The sequence below is a fragment of the Pelmatolapia mariae genome, linkage group LG16_19 (assembly GCF_036321145.2).
Source record: "Pelmatolapia mariae isolate MD_Pm_ZW linkage group LG16_19, Pm_UMD_F_2, whole genome shotgun sequence".
NCBI classification, from domain to species: domain Eukaryota; kingdom Metazoa; phylum Chordata; class Actinopteri; order Cichliformes; family Cichlidae; genus Pelmatolapia; species Pelmatolapia mariae.
In genome coordinates, this window is record NC_086241.1 from 49,039,976 (window position 1) to 49,062,286 (window position 22,311).

The 22,311-nt window shown below is 40.6% G+C and overlaps 4 protein-coding genes across 5 annotated transcripts; all 4 read left to right on the forward strand.

The window, feature by feature from the left end:
* The first annotated feature begins 523 nt into the window (after positions 1-523).
* LOC134644596 (leucine-rich repeat-containing protein 74A) lies at positions 524-5,966 on the forward strand. The gene is made up of 13 exons (XM_063497683.1): positions 524-635; positions 762-934; positions 1,010-1,117; positions 1,221-1,314; positions 1,532-1,581; positions 1,701-1,782; positions 1,874-1,959; positions 2,028-2,222; positions 2,309-2,404; positions 3,168-3,311; positions 3,497-3,601; positions 3,732-3,817; positions 5,357-5,966. The coding sequence occupies exons 1-13, from the start codon at positions 524-526 to the stop codon at positions 5,964-5,966; spliced, it is 1,941 nt and encodes a 646-aa protein (XP_063353753.1).
* A 472-nt stretch (positions 5,967-6,438) lies between these two features.
* On the forward strand, positions 6,439-8,203 carry olfm4.1 (olfactomedin 4, tandem duplicate 1). Its single transcript, XM_063497684.1, has 5 exons — positions 6,439-6,492; positions 6,593-6,769; positions 6,860-7,072; positions 7,142-7,289; positions 7,368-8,203. The coding sequence occupies exons 1-5, from the start codon at positions 6,439-6,441 to the stop codon at positions 8,201-8,203; spliced, it is 1,428 nt and encodes a 475-aa protein (XP_063353754.1).
* Positions 8,204-10,874: 2,671 nt separating this feature from the next.
* Positions 10,875-12,606, forward strand: olfm4.2 (olfactomedin 4, tandem duplicate 2). The gene is made up of 5 exons (XM_063497017.1): positions 10,875-10,934; positions 11,036-11,203; positions 11,288-11,500; positions 11,585-11,726; positions 11,813-12,606. The coding sequence occupies exons 1-5, from the start codon at positions 10,875-10,877 to the stop codon at positions 12,604-12,606; spliced, it is 1,377 nt and encodes a 458-aa protein (XP_063353087.1).
* Positions 12,607-14,595: 1,989 nt separating this feature from the next.
* On the forward strand, positions 14,596-20,455 carry rps6kl1 (ribosomal protein S6 kinase-like 1). 2 transcript variants are annotated; one of them, XM_063498144.1, is made up of 12 exons: positions 14,596-14,705; positions 15,403-15,519; positions 15,707-15,879; positions 16,158-16,282; positions 16,481-16,573; positions 16,748-16,795; positions 17,207-17,339; positions 17,471-18,913; positions 19,009-19,098; positions 19,595-19,677; positions 19,786-19,881; positions 19,978-20,455. In XM_063498144.1, the coding sequence occupies exons 2-12, from the start codon at positions 15,485-15,487 to the stop codon at positions 20,086-20,088; spliced, it is 2,430 nt and encodes an 809-aa protein (XP_063354214.1). In that variant the 5' UTR covers positions 14,596-14,705; positions 15,403-15,484; the 3' UTR covers positions 20,089-20,455. The 2 variants fall into 2 exon arrangements, with proteins under 2 accessions (XP_063354214.1, XP_063354215.1); XM_063498145.1 differs by lacking the exon at positions 14,596-14,705 and adding an exon at positions 14,729-14,897.
* Positions 20,456-22,311: the final 1,856 nt, after the last annotated feature.

Sequence of the window (22,311 nt, forward strand, 5' to 3'; positions counted from 1 at the left end):
TCTGATCTGTTTTGAAATCTAAAATTTCATTTAAATTCTATCTCTATATTAGCAAGCTGTAGGGAGCTATGAGTGTATAATGCATGTAAAAGTCTTTAACTCATCAGTTTGTATTATTTTCAGTGTTAAAATCTTAAAAGGCAGCATTTAATTCCCAGAGAACTCTGATATTTACAGTAACTCTGTGACTCAGAGGTGATCCATTGGTTGATCTGCACACGTATCATACTTTGCTTTTGACAGTCATGTGTTGAATTTTGTAAATGTGGGAGATTGTCGAATAAGTGACATTGGATGAATTAAATTACAGCACACTATAACTGTAGTTTTTGCTTAGGATTGTAACCCGAGTGATGCATAAATTGTTAACGACACAAGACACACAACCTGAGGGGTAGAATTACCCGGGGCATAGTACAGGCCCCTTTCATTTCACAGGCCCTGTTCTTACCAGGCACATCACAGCCTGATGTTTGCGAGTGGGAACCGTTTCAAAAAGGACAAGTTTTAAAGACAGGCCATAATGTCGATACTGTCATTTGAGTCCCTCTGCTTAAAAGACGATGACAACTGTCCATCCCCAACTGATCTCGACAGCTTTGGCGATGAGTTTGACAAAGACTTGGAATCATATGGTGAGCATATTAAATTCAATCATGGAATGATCCTTGAGGTTCTTGTTTAAATACTAAGTAATTTAGTAGTTGTTACTATAAATCTATACATTAGTTATATTAATTTATGACTTTTATAATATGCAGGAAATAAGATCAACAAGGAGATGGACACTGCTCAGGTGTACATGCAGGCCTGCAAGCAGGTCGGTGTAGTGCCGGTCTCTTACTTTATTCGAAACCTTGACTCTCCAGCTGTGACACTCTCCCACCATGGGCTCGGACCTTTGGGATGCAAGGCACTTGCTATTGCTTTAGTGGTAGGTTTAAAATCTAAGAGCTGTTAATCAATGAGGCGCTTTTAAATAGAAAACTGATGATCAGGTTTTATTTAGACTGATACGCAAATAAGCTCCCTGGCACTGGCAGACAATTCAATTCAAGCTGAGGGAGCCAAATACCTCATGGAGACGTTGAGGGCTAATTTCACCATTCAGCACCTGGTATGTAAGACTGCAGGTTGACCACTGGAGGGCACAAGTGTATTTCAGGTCTAAATCTGAAAGCTCTACATCAAATTTGGTTTTAATAATACATTTTTTTCAGGATATATCCCACAACCATCTGAAATCTGCTGGGGCTGAGTATGTGGCTAAAATGTTGCTGGACAGCATTTCGTTAAAATCTGTGAAGCTTTCAGGTAATATGCACGTGACAATGCATTTAACTTGTCAGATGTTACGTGACAGATGACTGACATCACAAACAGTCAGCTTACATTTGTTTTGTCGGGGTTGCCTTTTTCTTGACAGGTTAGTCGAGGTTAGTTTCTGATTGGTTTGTCTATTTAACAGCGATAATTATTGTGATCTTTTTTTTTTTTCATGATTGTTTTGAAAGCATTTTCTTCCCTGCAGGGAATGGATTTACTGATGATGACGCTAAATATTTTGCAGATGCTCTGTCAGTAAGTTATCAGTTATTTCCTGCTTTTTCACACATAACAACCCATTTTAGTCATTTCTATATTCATAAATTGTTCTTTTGCTACTTGCACCTGTCACATTGCTATATTGTTACATTCAGACCAATTCCAGGTTAAAGGTACTGGATCTGAGCCATAATGAGTTTTGTGGAAAAGGAGGAGAGCATTTGGGACAGCTGCTGGGTATGGTAAAAGGTTTTAATAGGTCTAAGACTAGTTCTTAATAACATTATAGATGTATTCTTTCACTGACTTGGCTCTCTTATTTCTACAGCAAACAATGAGGGCCTGGAGGTGCTGGACCTCAGCTGGAATCATCTAAGAATGAAAGGGGCTGTGGCTTTTTGTGCTGGGTTAAAAGTAGGGCTGATTAACAAAATTTGTTAGTTACTCTGTGTGCAGCATTTCATCACAGTCTTCCCATTTAGGTGAATATGATGTTAAAGCACCTTGACTTATCGTGGAACGGTTTTGGGAACGAAGGTGCTCTGGCAATGGGAGAAGCCCTCAAATTCAACACCACTCTGGTGCATCTCAACCTCAACAATAACCGCCTGACCAATGAAGGCGTCAGCATGCTGTGCAGGGGTCTTGAATTCAATGACACACTCAGAGTCCTGACGGTGGGTGGACGAAATTGCGTTAGGGTAACGTGTATCACAGTAATGGCTTCAAGTGAAATATTGGATAATGTCTTCTGCTTCTTTAGTTGGCTTATAACTCTTTGACAGTAGAGGGCGCACTGGCTCTAGTCAACGTGGTGAAGAAATCACCTAAAACTGCCTTGGAGGAGATCAACATATGTGTGAGTGGCATTGCATCCTGCTCTGCTCCATGTCATGACAGATTACCACAGACTGTAGGGACAGTTCATCCACAAATCAAATTTACATATTGTTCTGCTGGCCTGTAGTCGGATTTATCCATGTGAATTGTTCTGGTGCAAATGTCCCAGTTCTTGAGTTTCTTTCCACAGATCAAGACCCAATTAGAGCAGAGCAAGTCTTGAGCAATTCAGAGCAATTCTTGCACAACGTAGTTTTTTCTTTCTACCAAACGACATCATCTAAAGTAGACATGCAGCTGGTTGATATTAAATCATAGCAGAAAGCATTATCAGCGTTTACATCCTGCCAAGCTGTCACAATCACCAGGTTCTCGTCATGGGTAAATGCACGCTTCCTTCGGCACAGTTATACAGTCAGCAGGTGTTGTTTTATGGAGAAAAAATAGTAATGAAACTGCTCACAACCAGGTCATTTCTGGAAATATTCAGTGCTACTGAAACTGAGCAACTCTCATCTAAAAAGTCTATACAGAGAAACTGCACTACAGGCCAGATTAAAACATGTAATTATAAGGTGAACTTTCTCTTTAACCAAGTCATTTTTGCTCTGATTTCAGTTCAATTTTGTTTTCATATTAAGTCAAAGTTGCAATTTTTTTCCTTTTTTTTGACACAGGAAGCAAAGTGTGTGTGTGTGTGTGTGTGTGTGTGTGTGTGTGTGTGTGTGTGTGTGTGTGTGTGTGTGTGTGTGTGTATATCATGTTGTCTTTTATCTGAACAGAATGTGCTGGTAAATGAGCACTTTGTGCATCTATTGGAGGTGACGTGTCAGGAGCATCCTGGTCTGGATGTACAGTATGGAGGCGTAGGAGGCTTCATGGCTAAGAAGCCACCAAAACGTGTTGATCCAATGAAAGTCATTCAGGTCTGTCTCAGTTGGTCGAATGAGCGTCTGACACATACTGCATGAATTTTATTGTGAAAATATACACGATATATCTTTATTTTTATTATTTCTTCTTTATTCAGAGTATATTTACTGTTCTGTTTACTTATTTTGTTGGACTGCATTTATTTATTGTCAAAATCACTTCTACCAACCTTCTGAAGGATTATCTGGACCAACGGAAACTGCGGCTGTGGGATTTCTTTCGAAACATCGATAAAGATGGCATCATGAAAGTGTCTGTTACTGACTTCAGGAAAGCAGTTCAGGTTTTCCAAACAAACTGTGATACTGTATATGGAGCCGTGTAGAGTCAGTGCATTTCACTGAGAGTTTACTGTGATAAAGAGAGCAACTATGAAACTGATTCCCTTTTTTTCTTTTGTGTGAAACTGTAAGCAATCAAGTATTCCCTTGGACCGATACCAGATTGAGGAGCTGATTCAGAGACTTGATCGGGACAGGACAGGAATGGTGGACTACAGGTGAGCATTTCCCATACTGTCTAAATGTACTCACATCTGAAGCTTCAATATTTACCTTACAAGGTGGAGCTTTGGTGTGTTAAAGCTTATCATTTTAACATTTGATTGTTTTTATCTCTCGTTTACTGATAGTACAGCTGGGCATAGAGTGTCTTAGTTGTGGCCTGGGAATTTGCCCAGATCTTAAGTTCAATTGACCCCATCAAAAGTAAGAGTAGCTGAAAACTGCAAACCTCTTCAAGCCTGAAAAGTTCACTCGCAGCAGAAGTCTATTTGACTGGTATATTAGGATATTGGGTTGTCTCTCGCACTGGTAAAAGCTTTTTCCAAATATTCACAGATCTACTGTATATATAATTTACTACAGAAGTTGTTTTTTCTTTTTCTTTTCTGTTTTTTTGCAAATCTGCCTGAAAAAAAATCTGACCACATTTTTTAAGTAATCATACTAACAGCCAAACAGTCAGACACACCAAACTAATCGCAGAAGCTCCACTGAAGTAGTAATAGTGTTATATATGTATAGTTATGTATAGCACAGAGAAAATCATAAGCTAAGAATAACTTGTATGGGAACTTTTCTTCCACAGTTTGGATAAAAACACATGTTAAAGAAGTCCACGTAGCTCAACATACAAACAGATGGTAAACCATGTGGTCTATACATTCATCCCTACATTCATATTTTTATATAGGTGTTTTATAAACTACATAAAAAGTAATGATCATAGGTTTAAGAACAAGCTAACCCTTTTCAGAAGTTGTTTAAAGCAGACCACAGATTCAGCCATCCTGACAGGCTGAGGAAGGTTGTACCAAAGTTTAGAAGCTACAGTCTCAAAAACATGATCGCCTCTAGATTTAAAATATGAGCATAAAATAAATAAATATGACAATTATAAGACCCTGATCATATGATCAGGGAGGTTACTGCTGGAATAAGGTTAAAGCAGATCTTCATGCATACAGAAGCCTGGGTATGAGGGATTTATACTGTATGCAATTCATCTGGGGTACCTAGTGAACGTGCAAAAATTCCACACACAGGTGGGTTCAAACTAGGACCATCATACAGTGTTAACCACTGCCTCATTGTTCTACCACACTGCACATAGATAAATACTAACATTTTGAAATTAACTCTAAATTTAACATGAATCTGGGAGAACACTAAAATGTGTTTTAATAACGGTTCTAAGTTTTTGGTTGATAGTAGAGCATGGGTCCGCAATGTTTTGCAATGTTTCTCAGATGAAAGAAACAAGAATGGATGAGATAGTTGCCACTGAGTCAGCCAGTGGAATGAGAAGCTGTCAGGGCCGAACACAAGAACCTCAGTTGTCAGGATTGAAATTGAGAGAATTTAAGGACATCCAAGTAGTAATGGTAGTGAAGCGATCAGTGAGGTAGGAGAGGCTGTTCAGGTTGTTAGGCTTCACAGAAAAGTGCAGTTGTGGAGAGACAGGTAGATAATTGGTTAGCGTATGAATCTAAAAGCAGTCAGTGATGTTTATACTATAATCTGACCATTCTGTGCAGGGGACTGGCAGATACAAGGAAACAAATGATGAGGGATCACCGCCGCCAGCTTAGGAAATTTGAGTCCCGTCAGAAGAAAGAGAAACAGAAGAGTGACCGCATTCTCAAAACCTTCCAAAGTGCTGTGGAGGCGGTGACACCTCACAGCTCCATGGTCATGTCTCCAGGAGGTGCCAAAGAAGACTCGAGTGGCCCTCAACACTTTTCCGCCACCCCTCTCAGCTCTTGGCACCACATTGTCATGTCCAACAGCAGCCGCTACTCTGTCACTAACATGAGCAACATCCACCTGCCCATGTTAAGAGGCGCCACGCCTTACCGTCCCACCAGCTCCTCCTGGATGCGTTCGTACTCCCAGCCAAACCTGTCGGCCGATTCCCCTCGCTCTGCTCCAGACAAGTCCATCTCTGCTCAAGGCGTTCGCTCTGATCCAGAGATGAGCCACAGCAAGCTAAGCCCCACTGCTAACAGCCTGACGAGATCCAGGCCTGCTCTTAATGTAAAGCAGACTGAGGGTAAAAGTAAAGTCAAAGCCAAGAAAGTGAAGAAAAAGAAACCGAAGAAGAATGCAGACAAAGCTTCAAAGAACCCCGCAGTAACGGTCAAGTGACATGAACACTGTATAATGCTGTATTACGTGCTATATTATACATGTGATTTGTTTTTCCCTTGGTTATTATGTCATGCAATATTTTTAAATAAATAAATAATAAATTTGATTATCAATCTTACCTAAAAATCTATATTTATTGCTTTAATAAGTTATCAGCGGTCATGTCTTCCCCACCTTGCAGTTAACGACACTGAGTGGGATGGGCCTTCTTCAGAAACATAATATTTCATCATGGTATTCGGGAATGTTGTTCTCATGTGAGCCCACACACTTGAGGATAATTGTAAACAAACATCTGAGGTTAATTTCTGTTTGCTGTAGATAAGAACGATCATTATATCCTGGCATGTTCCTCAACTAATAACTCTGTGAACTGAGACAGGTGCTGCGTCCTCTGATATGATGTAAGAGGATATATAAATTCAAATGATCCACCTATCTCAGTCATAACCACTCTGACTGCAGCAGAATGATTGTCACTCTGTATTTCTCAGCACTGCTGAGCTCCACGGTTGCCTGGGAGGTACGCATGGCATGACGTAGATCAAGCGATTCATCTTTATCCTTTAAAGCTCCGTACACATTTAGGTGAGACGATTTCTTCCATCTAACACTTTTTTTAGGGAGTGAGGAGCGTGTGGAGTGAAGGGAATCCAAGGAATGAGTCCGGAGGTGGAGGTGTTGGAAGGTGCTCCTGTGACGCCTTCCTGCCCGGTTCAACTTTTCCTGTAGGTGATCTGGTGGTGATAGAGCAGACTGCAGTGGAGATCTCACGTGAACTGGAGCTGGAATTGGGCAAGGTATTTATTCATAAGGGAACGTGTGCATTAAAAGATTACATAATTGTGACAAAAACATTTTTGAATGTTTTTTTCCCAATTAAATTACAGCTGGGGGAATATGAAATCAAAGTGACAGAATATGAAGAAAAGATCGTAAAACTCACAGCAAAAATTGAAAAAATGGAGGAGAATCCTGATGGCTACAGTGAAAGTGAACGGAGTGAGATAAAGATTGAGATTAAACAAGTGGAGGCCTTGATTATAGACCTGCAGCTCTCCATCAACGGCTCCACTGCTGTCCTTAAATCTCTGCGTGTACAGGTATGTCCCGAGCTGAAGGTGTTTTAAAAGCCAGCAGAAGTAGTGGAGATCCATTGTGTTATCTTTCAGATTACAGTCATGGTGGAGACCCTGAACAGGCTGGAAAAGACCTACGACAAGAATTTAATTCTGGTGACACGCCGAGAATACCTTAAAGTGCAGCTGCAACTAGAGGAGTGTGAGAGACGTCACCAGGAGCTTTTCTACCCCAACATTGGTAAACTCCCTTATACCATCATTCCGGTTGTAATCCCTGTTTTTGTGATTACGACCTAATTTTCCTCTCCCTCTGCAGGTTCATGTGCACACACTGGTATCACCAAGCTCAGCAAACCCATAGTAAGCCAGCTGAATGCCCATCTAAACGCTGGCTACAAATTTGGTGGCTGGGGGAAAGATTCAAAACCTATTCCAGACAGAGAGTCCATGTACTGGTACTCTGGGTATACAAGTGCCTCCATTATTGACATCAGGTTCTACACTAACTACAAGAACCTCATTTTAAGAAACCACTTTCAGCATCACAGCTTACAAACCAGCTGGCGTGGCACAGGAACCAATTTTATCTTCCGTGACAACACTCTGTATTATCAGATCAACAGCCCGTTTGGGTTAGCTAAACTGAATTTCACCACAATGGCATATGAGTCCAGGGTGATCCCCAAGGCTAGTTCAGGCTTCTCTTATGCATACTTCCCCAGTCAGAACTTTGACTTTGCTGCTGATGAGACCGGGCTGTGGGTGACCTATGCCACACAGCAGTCTGCTGGTCGGATGGTCATTGCTAAAATAAATGAGGCATCTTTTGGGATAGAGGAGGAAATGGAGACTAGTATCTACAAGCCGGGTGTGAGCAATGCCTTCATGGTTTGTGGCACTTTATATGCGGTCAGGACAATTGATACCATCACTGAAGAGATATTTTACAAGTATAACACTAAAACCAAAGAGGAAACTTACATCAGTATTCCCTTTGAGAGGTTCCAAGAGAAGTACTCAAACCTGCACTACAATCCCGCTGACCAGAAGCTCTACATGTACAATGATGGCTACTATGTCCAGTATCACCTGTGGTTTAACCACACAGCTGCGGCTACAGCCACCACGGCGCCACAAGTTCTTTTAACCTAAATTGAAGATCTGATATTTTCTGAAGTATCACATCATATGAATGAGCGAACTATTGTCTCATCTTGTCGAGTAATGAGCTCCTAATCCTTCTTGATTGTTAATAAATGATTTCAAGCATCACACAAGTGTCATGAGTGTCTTTTTTTTGAACTTTGAAAACTAAAACAGAATTAAAATTAAAATGGTTCTTAATTGTACCTTCAAAAATGTCTATTCTATTCTATTGTATTCTACTGTAGAGGTAATATCTGTTGTTTTAGTTAGTTTGCTAACTATTAATACAATATTTGTAATTATTATAACTTCCCTGACAAATCATTGATAGGCATGTCTACAAGAGTGTGAGTGTTTCACAAACTTATATTTTTATTGTAACACCTGTACTAATTTTCCTAAATCTTGCCTCAGATGTGTGCCCTCTATTCAGTAAAATTTAAAAAGATTAAAAAAACAAACAAAAAAAACCTAACACTGAAACTGATCCAAACTCAACTAAACATTTTCCCACAATAAAAATTAAACTCAAACGTGGAAATCCACCCTGGAAATTCAAATTACGCAGAATTAAAAACAAAATGTCAAAATGAAAAAAAAGTACTAGAACATACAAAACTATAACATCTGTGTTGACTCCAGTCATAAATGATCTAACTGAACCACTGTATGCATGTCTGCATTTAAAGTGCATTGGAATAATCATCAATTTTATTGTGCAGTAACTTGACTAAAAACTGCTACAGTGGCAGTCAGAGAATACATCCTACCCCATTTCCAATGATGATTGCTACACAGACTCCTCTCCCACACCTCATCCCCAATTTGCAAACCCAGCTCCTCCCATGCATTTTTCAAAAAGTCAGATTTAGAATTCAAATACTCTGGAAAAACATTCACAAAACCAGAAACCAACTTGTTAGAGTTCGGGGAGCCCAGAAGGAGCTTAAAAATTGGTCCCTCTTCTGGAAGAGATGGAAAGTTGAAAATACTCTGACAAACATAGTTTCTTATCTGTAAATATCGAAAAAAAAAATGTGACTCAGGGAGAGAGAACTTATTCTGCAATTGGGTAAATGAGACACCCAATACAGGGTTCTATTCCTGCATATAACAAACGTGATCCCACCTTGCACTGAACTTTATCGTGTTTACATATCCTTACAAAATAAACTAGAGGGCATTCTTAGGCATATATGGGATGGAGACATTCAGACTTGAAACCACATAAATAATAAAAAAAAAGATCAACATTTCTCACACCTGGTATTGTTTCACCTCATGAGTCTTTGTGCAAGTCCATGTTTGTACCTCATCATGAAATCAAGTCGTCCCAAAACTTTACAGGTGTGAACGCCAAGTCTGAAGATTGTTCAAGAACTCATTAGAATTGTCATTGGAAGATTGTCCCTTGGCATTTTTCCACTGCTCAGTGTTTTTCAGTTTTTCTAATATGAGAAATAGCAGGGGATTTTTTTGTGAAAACATTTTTAAGAGTTCAAAAATATGTGAAATAAATAAACAAACAAATAAATAAATAAAAACCCCATAAATATGTTTGTGTGTCAAAGCAAGAAAGGCAGAAATCATTTAGTCCATATAGTGAACTAGTTCACAGTGAGGTGCTACCACACACTAACAGGCAAAATCTCCCATAGCTGTTCAACAAAAAAGACCTTAATGAGGGCAAACATTTGAAATTGTTTCAGAAAAAAACTTTTAAAAAGTTTAACTAAATCCAAAGTGCTTCAGTTACTTGAAATTCTTTCTTTGAGTGACGTGATCATGTCTGATATAGAAAATACTTTTGGTAGACTTGGTACATTTGGTAACTGTAAAGCCCAAATTGACTGATTCACACATACTTCATCTAATGATCCAGTGAGTCCTTCTGCCCTCAGAGGTTTCTGTCATGAGAGCAGTGGCTTTATCACTTGTCTTTGCTCATTTAAAGTCTTCAATTACTGCCTTCTTTATTGATTTTCAATCACTCACTGTCAGCTTTTCACAAGAAAATGCATTCGAGTATCATCTGCCTTTTATTAATAAATTTAAACTCTAATGCTATTTAATGAGGAAATCTTTAAACCAGCATTTTGATTCAGATGATTATTCAGATAAGTTTGTCAAACATATTGATTTTATTGGGCCTAGTCAGCATTTTATTCAAAGTTCCTTGTGGCAAAACGCTTTGTTTCCACAAACTACGGCGTTCAAAAACTCCACCCAAGTCACTTGCAATTACTGGCATAGATGGAGAAGTATAAGTTGCTCCATTTTAATGGACTTGTGACTTCACACTTTTAGGACAATGTCCTAAAAAACCTTTATGACTTACAGCAATCTACTCCTAAAAAAAAGTCGTGTTTGCCTTTGTGCAAACAGGACTCAGGATCATAGAATGAATACTTGTCCAAATTGTCAGGTCATAAACATAACAATACAGCAGCAACACATGCTGTGCTTCTCATCCGCACCCCACATTTGTATTAAACGTGACGTGGTGGATTCCTCTGTGCTTGTCATAAGCAAACAAATACAATGCCTGAGTGTATGTTGGACTAAGATAATAAATTTGTGAAGAGAGAAGGTGTTTGCGATGGTCTGATAAGAGCTACCTTTAAAAACACTCTGAGAAAGCCACAGAGAAAACCTTTGAGAGATGAAGAGAGACACAATGTTGCCAGCTCTTCTGCTGCTGCTCCTGCCAGCCCTCAGCCCTGTTTTGGCCTGGATTGTAAGTGCCTTTACTTTTCTAATAAAGTGTGCAGGCACAGTGATCAATTATGTCTTTTTAATGTTTTTGTTTTTTTTTTGTTTTTGTTTTTTTTATTTTAGCCAGTGGAGGACTGGGAGTCTGGAAATGTAACGGCATCAGTGAGTGAGTCAGGTCAGTGTGTTTGCCATGTTTTTCTGCCTGACACAACCTTCCCTGCTGACCGGGTTGAGCACATGCAAGAAGTCACTAAAGATCTGATGTTGGAAGTAGAAATCCAAATGAACAAGGTGCAGTAGGACTAAATAATTATGTGACATTTGAAAGCATATGCTGTAGTAACACATTAACATTGCTTTTTTTCACCCTTCCAGATAGTGGGCTTTGAGGCTAAGCTGGAGGTCTACCTGCAGGACCTAACTGAGCTGACAATTAGAGTGAACATACTGGAAAGCAGTCCTGACAAATACATCAAACTGGACTTTGAACTGCTCAGGATTGAGCTGAGAGAATTTGAGGCTCTGGTATCTCAGCTCAAAAACTCTCTCAACTCCTCCTCACCCATATTTGACAGCCTGTACACTGAGGTAAAAACTGCTTTTGAACTTACATGCAAATAACTTATTTTTAAGAGCACCTAATTTATGTGTCTGTCTTTCTGTGTTTTTTAGATCCACAACATGACCCTCATTGTGAACCAACTGGAGAGTTATGATGAGAGCAACCTGGCGGTGTTCCGCATTGAGCTGGCTAAGCTGCAGAAGAAGCTGGAGGACTGCCAGAAGGAGCAGGAGCTCATCAATCCAGATATTGGTAAAGCTACTGCCTTGGCTGGATTAACGCTGGTGTACAGTTTTGACATTACTAATCATTTTAAACATGTTTATTTTTCTCTTCAGGTAACTGCAATCACACAGGAATCTTGGCCCTCAGCAAGCCAATGGTGCTTCAGCTGAATGCTCATCTGACCCCAGGTTACATTTATGGGGGCTGGGGAAAAGACTCCAAACCTCTTCGAGGTTCTGAGTCCATGTACTTCTTTGGTGCATCCAGCTCCCCTTCAATCAGTGACTTTTACTTGTACTCTAACTATGATAAGCTGATGCTGAGGTCTGCATTCAAAAACCATCGCACACCAAGCGGGTGGGCGGGGCTTGGGAGCAATTTTATTGTTCACGGTAACAGCCTGTACTATCAGCGCAGCTCACCTCTCAGTATGGCCAAACTGAACCTGACCAGTTCCACATATGACTACAGAGTGATCTCAGCCGCTAGTTCAAAGTTCTCTTACAGTTACTCAGCCAGTCAGTTCTTAGACTTTGCAGCTGATGAAAATGGAATGTGGGTAATGTATGCTTCAGAGGCAAGCAAAGGGAAAATTGTCATTACTAAGATAGAAGAAAAATCTTTTGGTGTTGAAGATCAGTGGAATACTGGTGTGTTTAAGGAGATGGTGGGTAATTCTTTCATGGCCTGTGGAGTTATGTATGCCACCAGGTCAGTGGATGTTACCACAGAGGAGATCTACTACGCATTTGACACCAAGACCAAGGAGGAGAAACACCTCAGCATTCAGTTTCAGAAGTTCCAGGACAAATACACCAACCTGGACTACAACCCCACCGACCAGAAACTCTACATGTACAACAATGGCTATTATGTGTCCTATAATGTGAAATTTGACAAAGAATAATTTTATCTCTCGGTCATCTGCCGTATTGTGATCGATACGAGTCTTCTGTAATCTCTTAAGCCCTGTGTTTTCTGTGATGCATTGGCTTTTGGCTATCTTTTCCTGAATAAAATCAAACTGAAGCATTCAAATAAAGTGAACTGTCTCAATTGTCTATACACATAAATTATATCATTATGAAATTATGGCACACAAATTTAGTTTCAGATTTAAAATATTTCTAGATAATCAAATGAAACAGAAAAAATGCATGAATTTGATAAAATAATTCTTACTGTAGTCAGATAAACATTTTTGCACACAAGTCCTTATTGAATCGAAAAATATGAACCAAAATATGACAAATAGGGATAGAGTGGTGCACATTTGTCCAGTATTCACATGTTAAACAGGGTTTTAAATAACTGTGTGCTCTATGTGTGGCTGGGCATTAAGACTCACAATCAGAATTTAACATGCGCATAAAGTTGAGTATAAAATGTGATTTTACTGCAGATTAATCACTTTAGCTTTCATTGATATAAGTGAACTAATTGAGCAGTTCTTTCATGTAACTGGAAAGTTTACAGGAGTTTAAAGGAGATAATAATCTGTTTTAAACTGCAGCTGAAGATAAACTGTTATCATGCGATGTAAATAAACATATACACACATTTCACAGAAAACCCCAGCTTCATACAGGATTTACTTTCTGATACTAAAAACGCAAGTTTCTCACCATAAGTACTGAGATAAAGATTCGCCATAATCATCTTTTAATTCTGTTTTTTTCATACATCAGATTAAATAAAGAAAACAAACAACAGGAACCCTGTCATGGACCTGTAGTAGTCCAAGGATAGTAAACATAATGCACACACGTGCACTAATCTCAAGGGTCAGTGATGCTGTTCTAATAAATTGTTTATGGCCGTGAAATGATGGCACATGGTTTAGCTAAGATAATAAGAGGGGTATTAGACTACAGATAACAGCAGCTGTCACTCTTCAAGCAAGAGCACAACTGCTTTGTCTTTAATGCTGCTCTTTCAATAAAACAAAAATACAAAAGACAACAACTGTGTACATGGCTGTAACTGTAGGAAACGGTATCTATGTCACCAGGCCAGACACTTTGAAGTTCTACTACCTATGACACTGAGGGAAGTGAGAATTATCTTACAGATATTTCAGGAGAAATTTGTCAGCTTGCATACAATCCCACTAATCAGAGGATCTACAAACGCAGTGACATCATGGTTCCTATCATGAAACATTCAACACCCGGACATCTTCTTGGTCTCCTGTATTGTGACTGTCATAAATGTTGTCTTACATTGTGCTAAAATCAAAGTTTATCATTCAACTGGGTTATTTTGCTTCAGTTTGAATTAAAACAAAATAAAATTTGATTTGATTTAATTGTGGATGGGTTAAAAAAAAAAAAAAAACCTCTGTGGTGACTAATACCCCTCCCCTTTTGGATAAGGTTACAGCATTTGATCTCATGCCCCTCTTTCTCCCCCTTCTTCCAGGGACATGCTGGAGTTTCCTCCCACTTCCGTAACCCAATCCCTCCCTTGGGTGGGTGAGGGGGTGGGGGAGGACTTGCCTTTGTGCTCTGGTTGGAGCCTGGCTCCATCTGGTACCAAGTACCCACTGAAACCCAGCAGCTTATCAATTCTAAACAGGAGGAACCTTTCATTAACTGTACATGGTCGACATTTAAAAAAATAAAAATAAAAAATCGATTGTTGTATAAAATGAATAATTTTAAATGTGATTCGTCTGGAGAAATCTGAGGAAAATCCATTATTTTTAATGAAATAAATAAATAAATCTGGGCTGAAAATAGCCTTCAGTCAGTCAACAGAAATACAGCACTGTCTCTTTAAATCCTCTAGCATCTGTCAGGATGACAGGAGGGAAGTGGTCTCTGTGTGTGGAACGGTACCCTAAAGTGACATCATGCTCAGCCAATCAGCAGCCTCGCCTGAGCTCTCTCCTCCTGTCCTGCTTGTGGGATGATGTGTTCTGGTTGCTAAAGACACGGGCTGCTGCTGCTGCTGCTGATGCTGCTGCTGGGGCGGAGGGTCCAGGCCATGCTCGCCTTGCATCAGGTACACAGCGTGCATTTGTGCGGGTTACACGTGTTTTCTGTGGTGTTAGTGCACTTATGTATTATGATACACTGCTAGCTTACTGGCTATGAGGTGAATGTTGTGAAGATGATGGATTATAATGGAGGAGACTGCAGATGGGTCTGTGTGGCTCACACTTCTCAGATGATGACGCCTCCACGGCTGGATGGGGTGTGTATGGCTCTGATGTTTCAGTGTAGACTGAACTGGAGGAGGAGGGGGGGATATAGGATGTTCATATATAGAAGGTTTTATTTTGAGCCATAGCTTCCACATGCAACCTGGTAATTAATTCATTTAATGTTATAAATGGCATACTAAAAATTTAATCAAGCCTCTTGTTAGCACATACTTTTTTGCTACATGGAAGTGATCACTGTCATGTGATTTGTATAACCATGGGATTCCATTACCCCAGTTTTTATAGCATGTACAGTTGGGAGTCCTTGTGTGTACACCTTTTTCGGGCATGCCTTTGCATTTTTATCATGTTTTAAGGAAAAAATATTGCATTTATTAGACATACAGCTATGAGCCTCAGTGCTCTGAGTCATCTCTCTGTCATCTTGGACATTTTCTGCTCTGCTTCTTTCCATTCATCACAAATAGAAGAGCAAAGCCTGCACTCACTTCCTGTTCTGCTCTGACGGTTAACTCTTTGCTTGTGCTCGCTCAGATGATCATGCCTTTCTGCAGAGACCCACGTTTTGGAGTCACTGGGAGCAGACACGCTCTGATTCCAGTGATTGAGGGCAGAGATGAGCCCTGCTGTTGATAAGACTGAAGAGAAAAGGTAATCTGAACGGTTGTGTTGTTTTAATATCATTTTAAAAGAATCACAGCAGCAGTGTGATTAACATACCCAAGTTTTATATTCAGTTTCTGTTTCTGTGATTAGGCAGTTTGCTCATATCTCAACTATATTTGAATTTAGTTCCATTTATTTAAGAGTAATGTCTAACTTTCCCTGCTATGCACAGGCCCAGCTGGACCTTGACGGGTCCAAAAGAAGAAGTGATGGCAAAAAGAGATTACTTGGTGGAGGCGGCCAAGCAGATCCGCATGGCACTGGACAGTGAGGTGAATGAGGACTATGAGGCAGCTTTCAGTTACTACAAGAACGGCGTGGACCTGCTGCTAAATGGGGTTCAATGTAAGTGGAAAATATCCGGTCTCTTTTCTGTGTGACAGAGTGAATAGGGAACATGGAAATGCATGTTTGCACAAGACATGTGATGGGAAGATGTGAACGAGTATAAAAACAGGAAGTCATAAACCAAAGGTTAAGCACAGATTTGCTTGCTGGCCAAATATTTTAGGTGTGTGCTGCTGTTTTATAGATCAAAGGTACTTTGTGGCATTTAATATATTCCCAAAGCCAAGGTTTTACCCACTTTTACTGGTGTGAGACTGAGTTTAATTGTTTTGCAGTGGATCCGAACAAGGATCGTCGGGAGGCTGTGAAGAGGAAAACAACCCAGTATTTGAAGAGAGCAGAAGAAATCTTTATAACACATCTACAGGATAACCTGGGAAAAGGGAGCTCTCATTTAGGGGTAAGACAATCATCCTTTGCTGCTTTTAAGAGAAGAAAAAAGGCATATTGTTTGTTAATCTGTATGCAGGGTTGTAACATATTGTAGCTCAGCATTCCTTGCTTGTACTTTTCTCAAAGGACAAAACATTTAGTGCCTACTATCACAAACCAAGTTTTAAATTCTTACTTGAGATCTGGTTGATTTCTGTGTCATCAGGGCTACAGCAGTCTGAGGTTCCGTCCAATCAGACACCTGAGTTCACCCGTGGAGGATCTGGAGATGTGTAAGGTTGTGGGTGTGGCTGACAAGGTATGAAAGACTTTTGTTTTAATTTTGATTTTTATTGTTTCTTTTGCCTTTTTGCACTCCTTGTAGTACACAGTGAAAGTGTCAATGATCAACTGCGCTCCAACCTTGAAACTTGCTGTAATAATTTACCTGCTTTTATGTGGAAGGCTAAAGGTGTTATTTCTCATTCTTAAGGTCCTAATTGTGCAAAGTATGGTCAACAAGGAGACATTTGTGGTAAAGGTGAGTGTGTGCTCTATAGTAGCCAGTTGATCAACAAAATTATACCTATAAAAACACATCCATTGGCCAACACGTGTCCACAGATAGTTGAGATGATTTGAGGGGGAGGGTTGCTGTCTAGCAGCAACACCGTTGTTGTATTCTGTTGCAGGCTAGTCGATGCTGATTGTCTCCCAGAGTATCACTCCACATTAATCAAGCCTAAGAGCTCTCACCCTTTTAGCCAGTGCTAGTGCACCTCATATTTCAGTGTACAGATAGACATTGCAGCAGACAGGCACTTGGACCTAAAGGGTCAATCCAAGCAGTGGTTAATCTACGCCTGAATGAGTAATAATGCACCTGCGTCTTACTCATCTAGAAAATGCTAATTTATATATAACTATATGAGTCATCCTCATTATGTTCCAGAGCCTGGTTAAGTCTAGCTGGGAGAGCAGGGACCAGCCAACCATCATTCCTCAAGGGGTGCCATACATGGTTAAGCTGCTAAGATATTACGTCAGTGAGGATGCTGTGTATCTGCATTTGGAGCATGTCAAAGGTGAGCGTTTAACCACTGCTCTCACTGCTGCTGGAAAAATGTGGATGGATTTTTGGTAACAATAATGGAGTGTAATATAGAGGTTTTTTTCTTTTGTTTTGTTTGTTTTTTGCATTGCTCCTTCTCTATAGGTGGGAGGCTTTTCTCCAAGCTGCATAAACTGAGGAACGAGAAGGCCAAGGAACACCCAGAATGCTTCGCTTCTCGCCATCATAACACCAAGCTGAAGACCAGCCGGACCTCACCTGCAATCAGCGCAGACTACCAGCATAGCAGAAGTGCAGCGGCGATTCCTGAGAAACTAAACGATGAAAGCCCCGATGCAGACTTCCCTACCTTGTGGGATGAGACGCAGCAGCGACTGGAGAGCTGCGGGACTCACTCCTACATCGAGGAGACGGGTTGTCTGCAGAACACACGCTCTGCGGCGTCTTTTTACACCAAGCTTGATCGGCTCACTCTGCTGTCTGGCCCGACGAGGACACAGGTCAAAACTCACATCCATCCACCAGCTCCTAGTTTGTGTTTGCACTCCAGCGAAACTCAGGAAAAGCCAGCTCTTCCTCTCTCCTGCGCTCGTGTCAGTCAAGCTCTCGACGTCATGTCAGAGCTCCATAAAAAGAAACCTGGAATGGGGCTGATAGAGTGCAGCTCCGAATTCGAAGTGGCTTGGAAAGCTGCGGATCCAGTGCACAACTGTGAGAAAACAAACCCCTATGCAGTGACTGACGCTGAATTATCCCTAGAACGAACTGCACCTCATACGAATCAGGACTCGTTTATTAAAGCAGGGTCACAAAACGGTGAAAATGTTTTGAGTTCTAGTCCTGCCATCTTGCATCTTCCTCTTCATTGCCAAACCCAGATCCATGGCAGGGCTTCATGGGATATGAATGGCTCTCCCCAGGGATCTGTTTTAGGTGTAAACTCAGCAGAATTAAACACAAAGCAGGAACGCAGCAGTCCCACTGTGGAAGAAAGAAATGGAATGGTAGTTATCAGAAGCACAGACAGAGTAGTATTTTCTGACCACACAGATACACAGATCACCTCGGACAGTTCTTGGCCTTCCTCAGCTCCCCTCTGCCTCAGTGTTACAGAAAAAAAGCACATGTTTTCCAGGGTTCCCTTGGCTTTATCAGGGCTCAGTAATAAAGGGGAAGCCTGCCCAAGTGAGGCAAAAGAAGGAGTAGAGGAAGCCCGTGAGCTGCTAAGCCCTGGAGAGAAGCGTGCGCCTACAACAAAGGGATCATTTGTAGGCTGGTTATCCTCTGGCCCTCATGATGCCCCGCCCAACAGGAAGCGAGAGGATGTGGATGGTTTTGTAAAATCAGAAAGACCAGATGGTGAAAGAGAAGACCAGCTCATAGAGGTGGATGGCTGGTGCCATCTGCCTCGGTTCCCTATCAAGTCGCCCGGGGCTGCAGATAAGACCATGCAGACCTGTTGGGGGCTTCCTGAGAATGAAGTGCGCATCTGGGGGGCACAGATCTTGTTGGCCTTGGAGAGTTTGCATCAGCAAGGCATCCTGTGTCGGGATCTTAACCCTAGAAATGTTCTGCTCACTAGCAACGGTAAGGCTATCAAATCTAGCAACTGTCAAAGACCACATGATAAAAAACCCAATTTGTGCTGAATTTGAGTTTAACTTGCTATATTGTTCTCACAGGTAAGGTGTGTTTGACGTTCTTCAGCCAGTGGAGTGAGGTTCAGTCAGAGATCAGCTCCAAAGCCATGGAACAGATGTACTGTGCTCCCGGTAAGACTTCACTCTAAGCTGGCACCCTTGCTTACTCCTTAGCATAAACTGCCACCTAGTGGCAATGTCCATTTGGTCCGCTTTGTCCTGAACAAGAAGTCGGGTACTTCATGGTAAGTGGAGAGGTCTCTATATATCACTTTTCTACTCTTCTTATACAAAACACCTTCACACAAGGACATTTTTCTACATCTAAGTGCTCTCTGTCTAACATTCACACTGTGATCCAGCATCAGGACAAACTCAGAGGTTCAGTGTCGTGCCCAAAAATACTTTGCCACACAGCCTGGAGCAGCCAGGGATCAAACCACCAACGTTCCAATTAGGAAATTGGCCACTCTATTGGCTGAGCCACATTCACTCAGCTGTAGAGCCTTTTAAATTCATCTCAACCAACTCGACACATTGCAAGTGAATATAAAGCGATAACAAGAAACACACCTTCAGGGAACATCAGTGATAACTGAACTCAGCTCAGCTTGATGTTTGTTGACAGAAATTGGCGGAGTGTCCCGGATCACAGAGTCTTGCGATTGGTGGAGTCTTGGGGCTTTGCTGTTCGAACTTCTTACAGGAATGGTAAGCTAAACGCTCTCCAAGCATATTAATAATGTAATAGTCTGCAACTTTTGAATTTTGTAAGTTTTGTACCATCCCTGCAAAATATTGGTTCTGACTCTCCCGCAGCCTTTGTGGCAGCTCCACCCAGCAGGAATCCACTCCCACACTCAGCTGCTCATCCCTGACCACCTGAGCACCGCGGCCGCTTCTCTGCTTACCGAGGTTAGAGTTAAGGGTTGAAAGATCTGCTAGGCTTTTGTTATAAAGGGTGTATTCAAAAATGTTTTAAACTGTGTTTCTACTCATTTTCACTTACAGTTACTCCAGTTCGATGCTGGTTATCGCCTGGGCTCTGGAGGTGGGGGTGTAAGTGACATCAAATGTCATCCCTTTTTCAATGGAGTTTCCTGGAAGGCTCTGAGCTGCTAGCAGGAGATGATCCCTGTGTGTTACACTGGACTTGAAACTCTGGGCTGAATCCGAGCATCCTAACGTGGCCCTAACAGTTGTAGCACCGCATACTGGTTTCATTTGAATTTTGTGCTTCCCAAAGAAATATGACAAAATAAAAACTGAAACAAAAATGGTGAACTGTCACATGGACAGTGAAACAAGATGGATTATTTTAAACCCTTGAGATGTAACTTAATATATATTTGATGTAATTTTGATAGTTTTACAAGTTCAGTATCACCGTGCATGAAAACTGATGCCAACTAAACCTAACGTGACAATTGAAAAAATTACTAATTTTGGATTACTTGATGTAGAAAAACAATAATGAAGAATGAATAAATAGGCAATAAATTGTTACATCTTCTTTGAACATCCCTTCCTGTTATGAAGCCTTTGTCATTTTGGGTTATCATTCATAAATAGGCCATTACTGCTTCCAAAGATTGGCACAATTTTAAGTTTTGGTTTATTCAAATTAATTTTAAACTTTTTCAAATATGATTACATATAAAGTAGCCATTTGTGAAGTGGGACTCCCCAAAAGATATCCAGGGCTCATAACCAGGGACCCAAAACACCAGAAAATACATGCATAATACCTAAAATATAATTTTGAACATGCATTCTCATACTAACCTAGATCTTAAAGTATCATAACATTAAATGATTACATCTCTAGATAGTGGTACATGAAAATATAAAAAGTATAGATTCATTAGGGTGTGGACTTCAAGTGTAAAGCTGTTGCAGATTTTGTAAAATCCCAGCTGTACTGGGATTAAACATATTTTAGTAGCGGCTACGGTGCAAAACACTTTTTAAAGACAGAGAAGGGTTTTTATTGTGCTTTCAAGTTCACTCCATAGCTGTGGACCTCCACAGGCCACTCTGAAACTTACATTTAAGTTGACATTTCCTTCCCTTCAGGAGTTGTGTTTCCTTGGTGTACATTGGGATATGTTCACAAAGTCTGTCACTGAGTCTTAAGGCTCCACTGTTTTAAAACAACAGTAATACTATCAGGGATACATTAAACCTATTGAGATTAGATTTGCAGCAGTATGACTCAAAATGTACAGATATTGACATGGATACCTACACTCTCTGATCACTTTGTTGGGTAAGCCTGTTTAACTGCACATTAGCCCCAACATTAAGCTGATAAGCCAATCATGTGGCAGCAATTCAGTGCTTTTAGGCATGAAGACGTGGTCAAGTTCAAACCAAGCACCAGAATGGGGAAATAAAGGTGGGTTAAGTGACTTTGAACATGGTGCAGTTATTGGTGACACGGGGGCTAGTTTGAGTATCCACAGTGGCCTCCACAGTTACCAGATCTCAGTCCAATAGACCACATTTATGATGTAGTGGAATGAAAGTTTTGTGTCATGGGTGTGCAGCCAATAAATCTGCAGCAGCCCTGTGATGCTATCACGACAGTATGGACCAAAGTCTCTGGGAAATGTTTCCAGCATGTTGCTGAATCAAAAAAAAAAGCTTAATTCATGGGGAATTAAGCGAGTTCTTAAGGTGAAAGGAGGTTCAACCCATTACTAGCAATAATGTACCTAATAAAGTGGTCAGTGAGTGTATGTTCAGAAACTACTATAAAAAAGTTATTTACAACAGATGGTATCGCCCCCACAGAAACAGATTATGAGTCAGTTTAAGAGAGGACAGCATAAATCCACTGGGGCTTGACAAGATGCTTAGAACAAACTACCAAACAAGCACCTCGTATTCATGTTATTATAAAAGTATTTATTTTACACTATATCATATTTTAAAGGCACAGGGAGTTCACATCAATGTTGAGCAATATTTCTTAATGGAGCCTTATCTAATTTTCTGGTTGGTTACATTTAAACCAGAAGTGTTTGATTTTAAATCACATGAGGTGCAAATTGATCTCAAATGGGTCAGAAATGTAAAACTACTTTGCATTTTTCCTCTAGCCGGTGCCTTTAGGGGTCAACACAGCAGATCATTCTCTTCTGTCACACAAGTCCTTCTCATGTGCTCCTCCACTACATCAGTTAATCTTCTCTGTGGTCTCTCCTCCTACTGCCTTGCAGCTCCAACTTCAAAATCCTTGCCAACATTTCCCACTTTCTTTTAGTAGAATTACAACTGGATTCTAAAAAGTTCACATTAAATCAACCTTTAATTTACAAAACACATTAACAGCTTGAGATG

What these genes read in the sequence shown, in the direction of transcription:
- LOC134644596 (XM_063497683.1), top strand. Translation starts at nt 524, where the DNA reads ATGTCGATACTGTCATTTGAGTCCCTCTGCTTAAAAGACGATGACAAC. An exon ending in CACTTGCTATTGCTTTAGTG is followed by an intron (nt 935 to 1,009) that starts GTAGGTTTAAAA and finishes GGTTTTATTTAG; the next exon opens with ACTGATACGCAAATAAGCTC. An exon ending in GCATTTGGGACAGCTGCTGG is followed by an intron (nt 1,783 to 1,873) that starts GTATGGTAAAAG and finishes TTATTTCTACAG; the next exon opens with CAAACAATGAGGGCCTGGAG.
- olfm4.1 (XM_063497684.1), top strand. Translation starts at nt 6,439, where the DNA reads ATGATTGTCACTCTGTATTTCTCAGCACTGCTGAGCTCCACGGTTGCC. An exon ending in GCTCCACGGTTGCCTGGGAG is followed by an intron (nt 6,493 to 6,592) that starts GTACGCATGGCA and finishes CACTTTTTTTAG; the next exon opens with GGAGTGAGGAGCGTGTGGAG. An exon ending in GCTTTTCTACCCCAACATTG is followed by an intron (nt 7,290 to 7,367) that starts GTAAACTCCCTT and finishes CTCCCTCTGCAG; the next exon opens with GTTCATGTGCACACACTGGT.
- olfm4.2 (XM_063497017.1), top strand. Translation starts at nt 10,875, where the DNA reads ATGTTGCCAGCTCTTCTGCTGCTGCTCCTGCCAGCCCTCAGCCCTGTT. An exon ending in GCCCTGTTTTGGCCTGGATT is followed by an intron (nt 10,935 to 11,035) that starts GTAAGTGCCTTT and finishes TTTTTATTTTAG; the next exon opens with CCAGTGGAGGACTGGGAGTC. An exon ending in GCTCATCAATCCAGATATTG is followed by an intron (nt 11,727 to 11,812) that starts GTAAAGCTACTG and finishes TTTTCTCTTCAG; the next exon opens with GTAACTGCAATCACACAGGA.
- rps6kl1 (XM_063498144.1), top strand. Translation starts at nt 15,485, where the DNA reads ATGAGCCCTGCTGTTGATAAGACTGAAGAGAAAAG. An exon ending in AGGAGACATTTGTGGTAAAG is followed by an intron (nt 16,796 to 17,206) that starts GTGAGTGTGTGC and finishes ATTATGTTCCAG; the next exon opens with AGCCTGGTTAAGTCTAGCTG. An exon ending in CCGCTTCTCTGCTTACCGAG is followed by an intron (nt 19,882 to 19,977) that starts GTTAGAGTTAAG and finishes TTTCACTTACAG; the next exon opens with TTACTCCAGTTCGATGCTGG.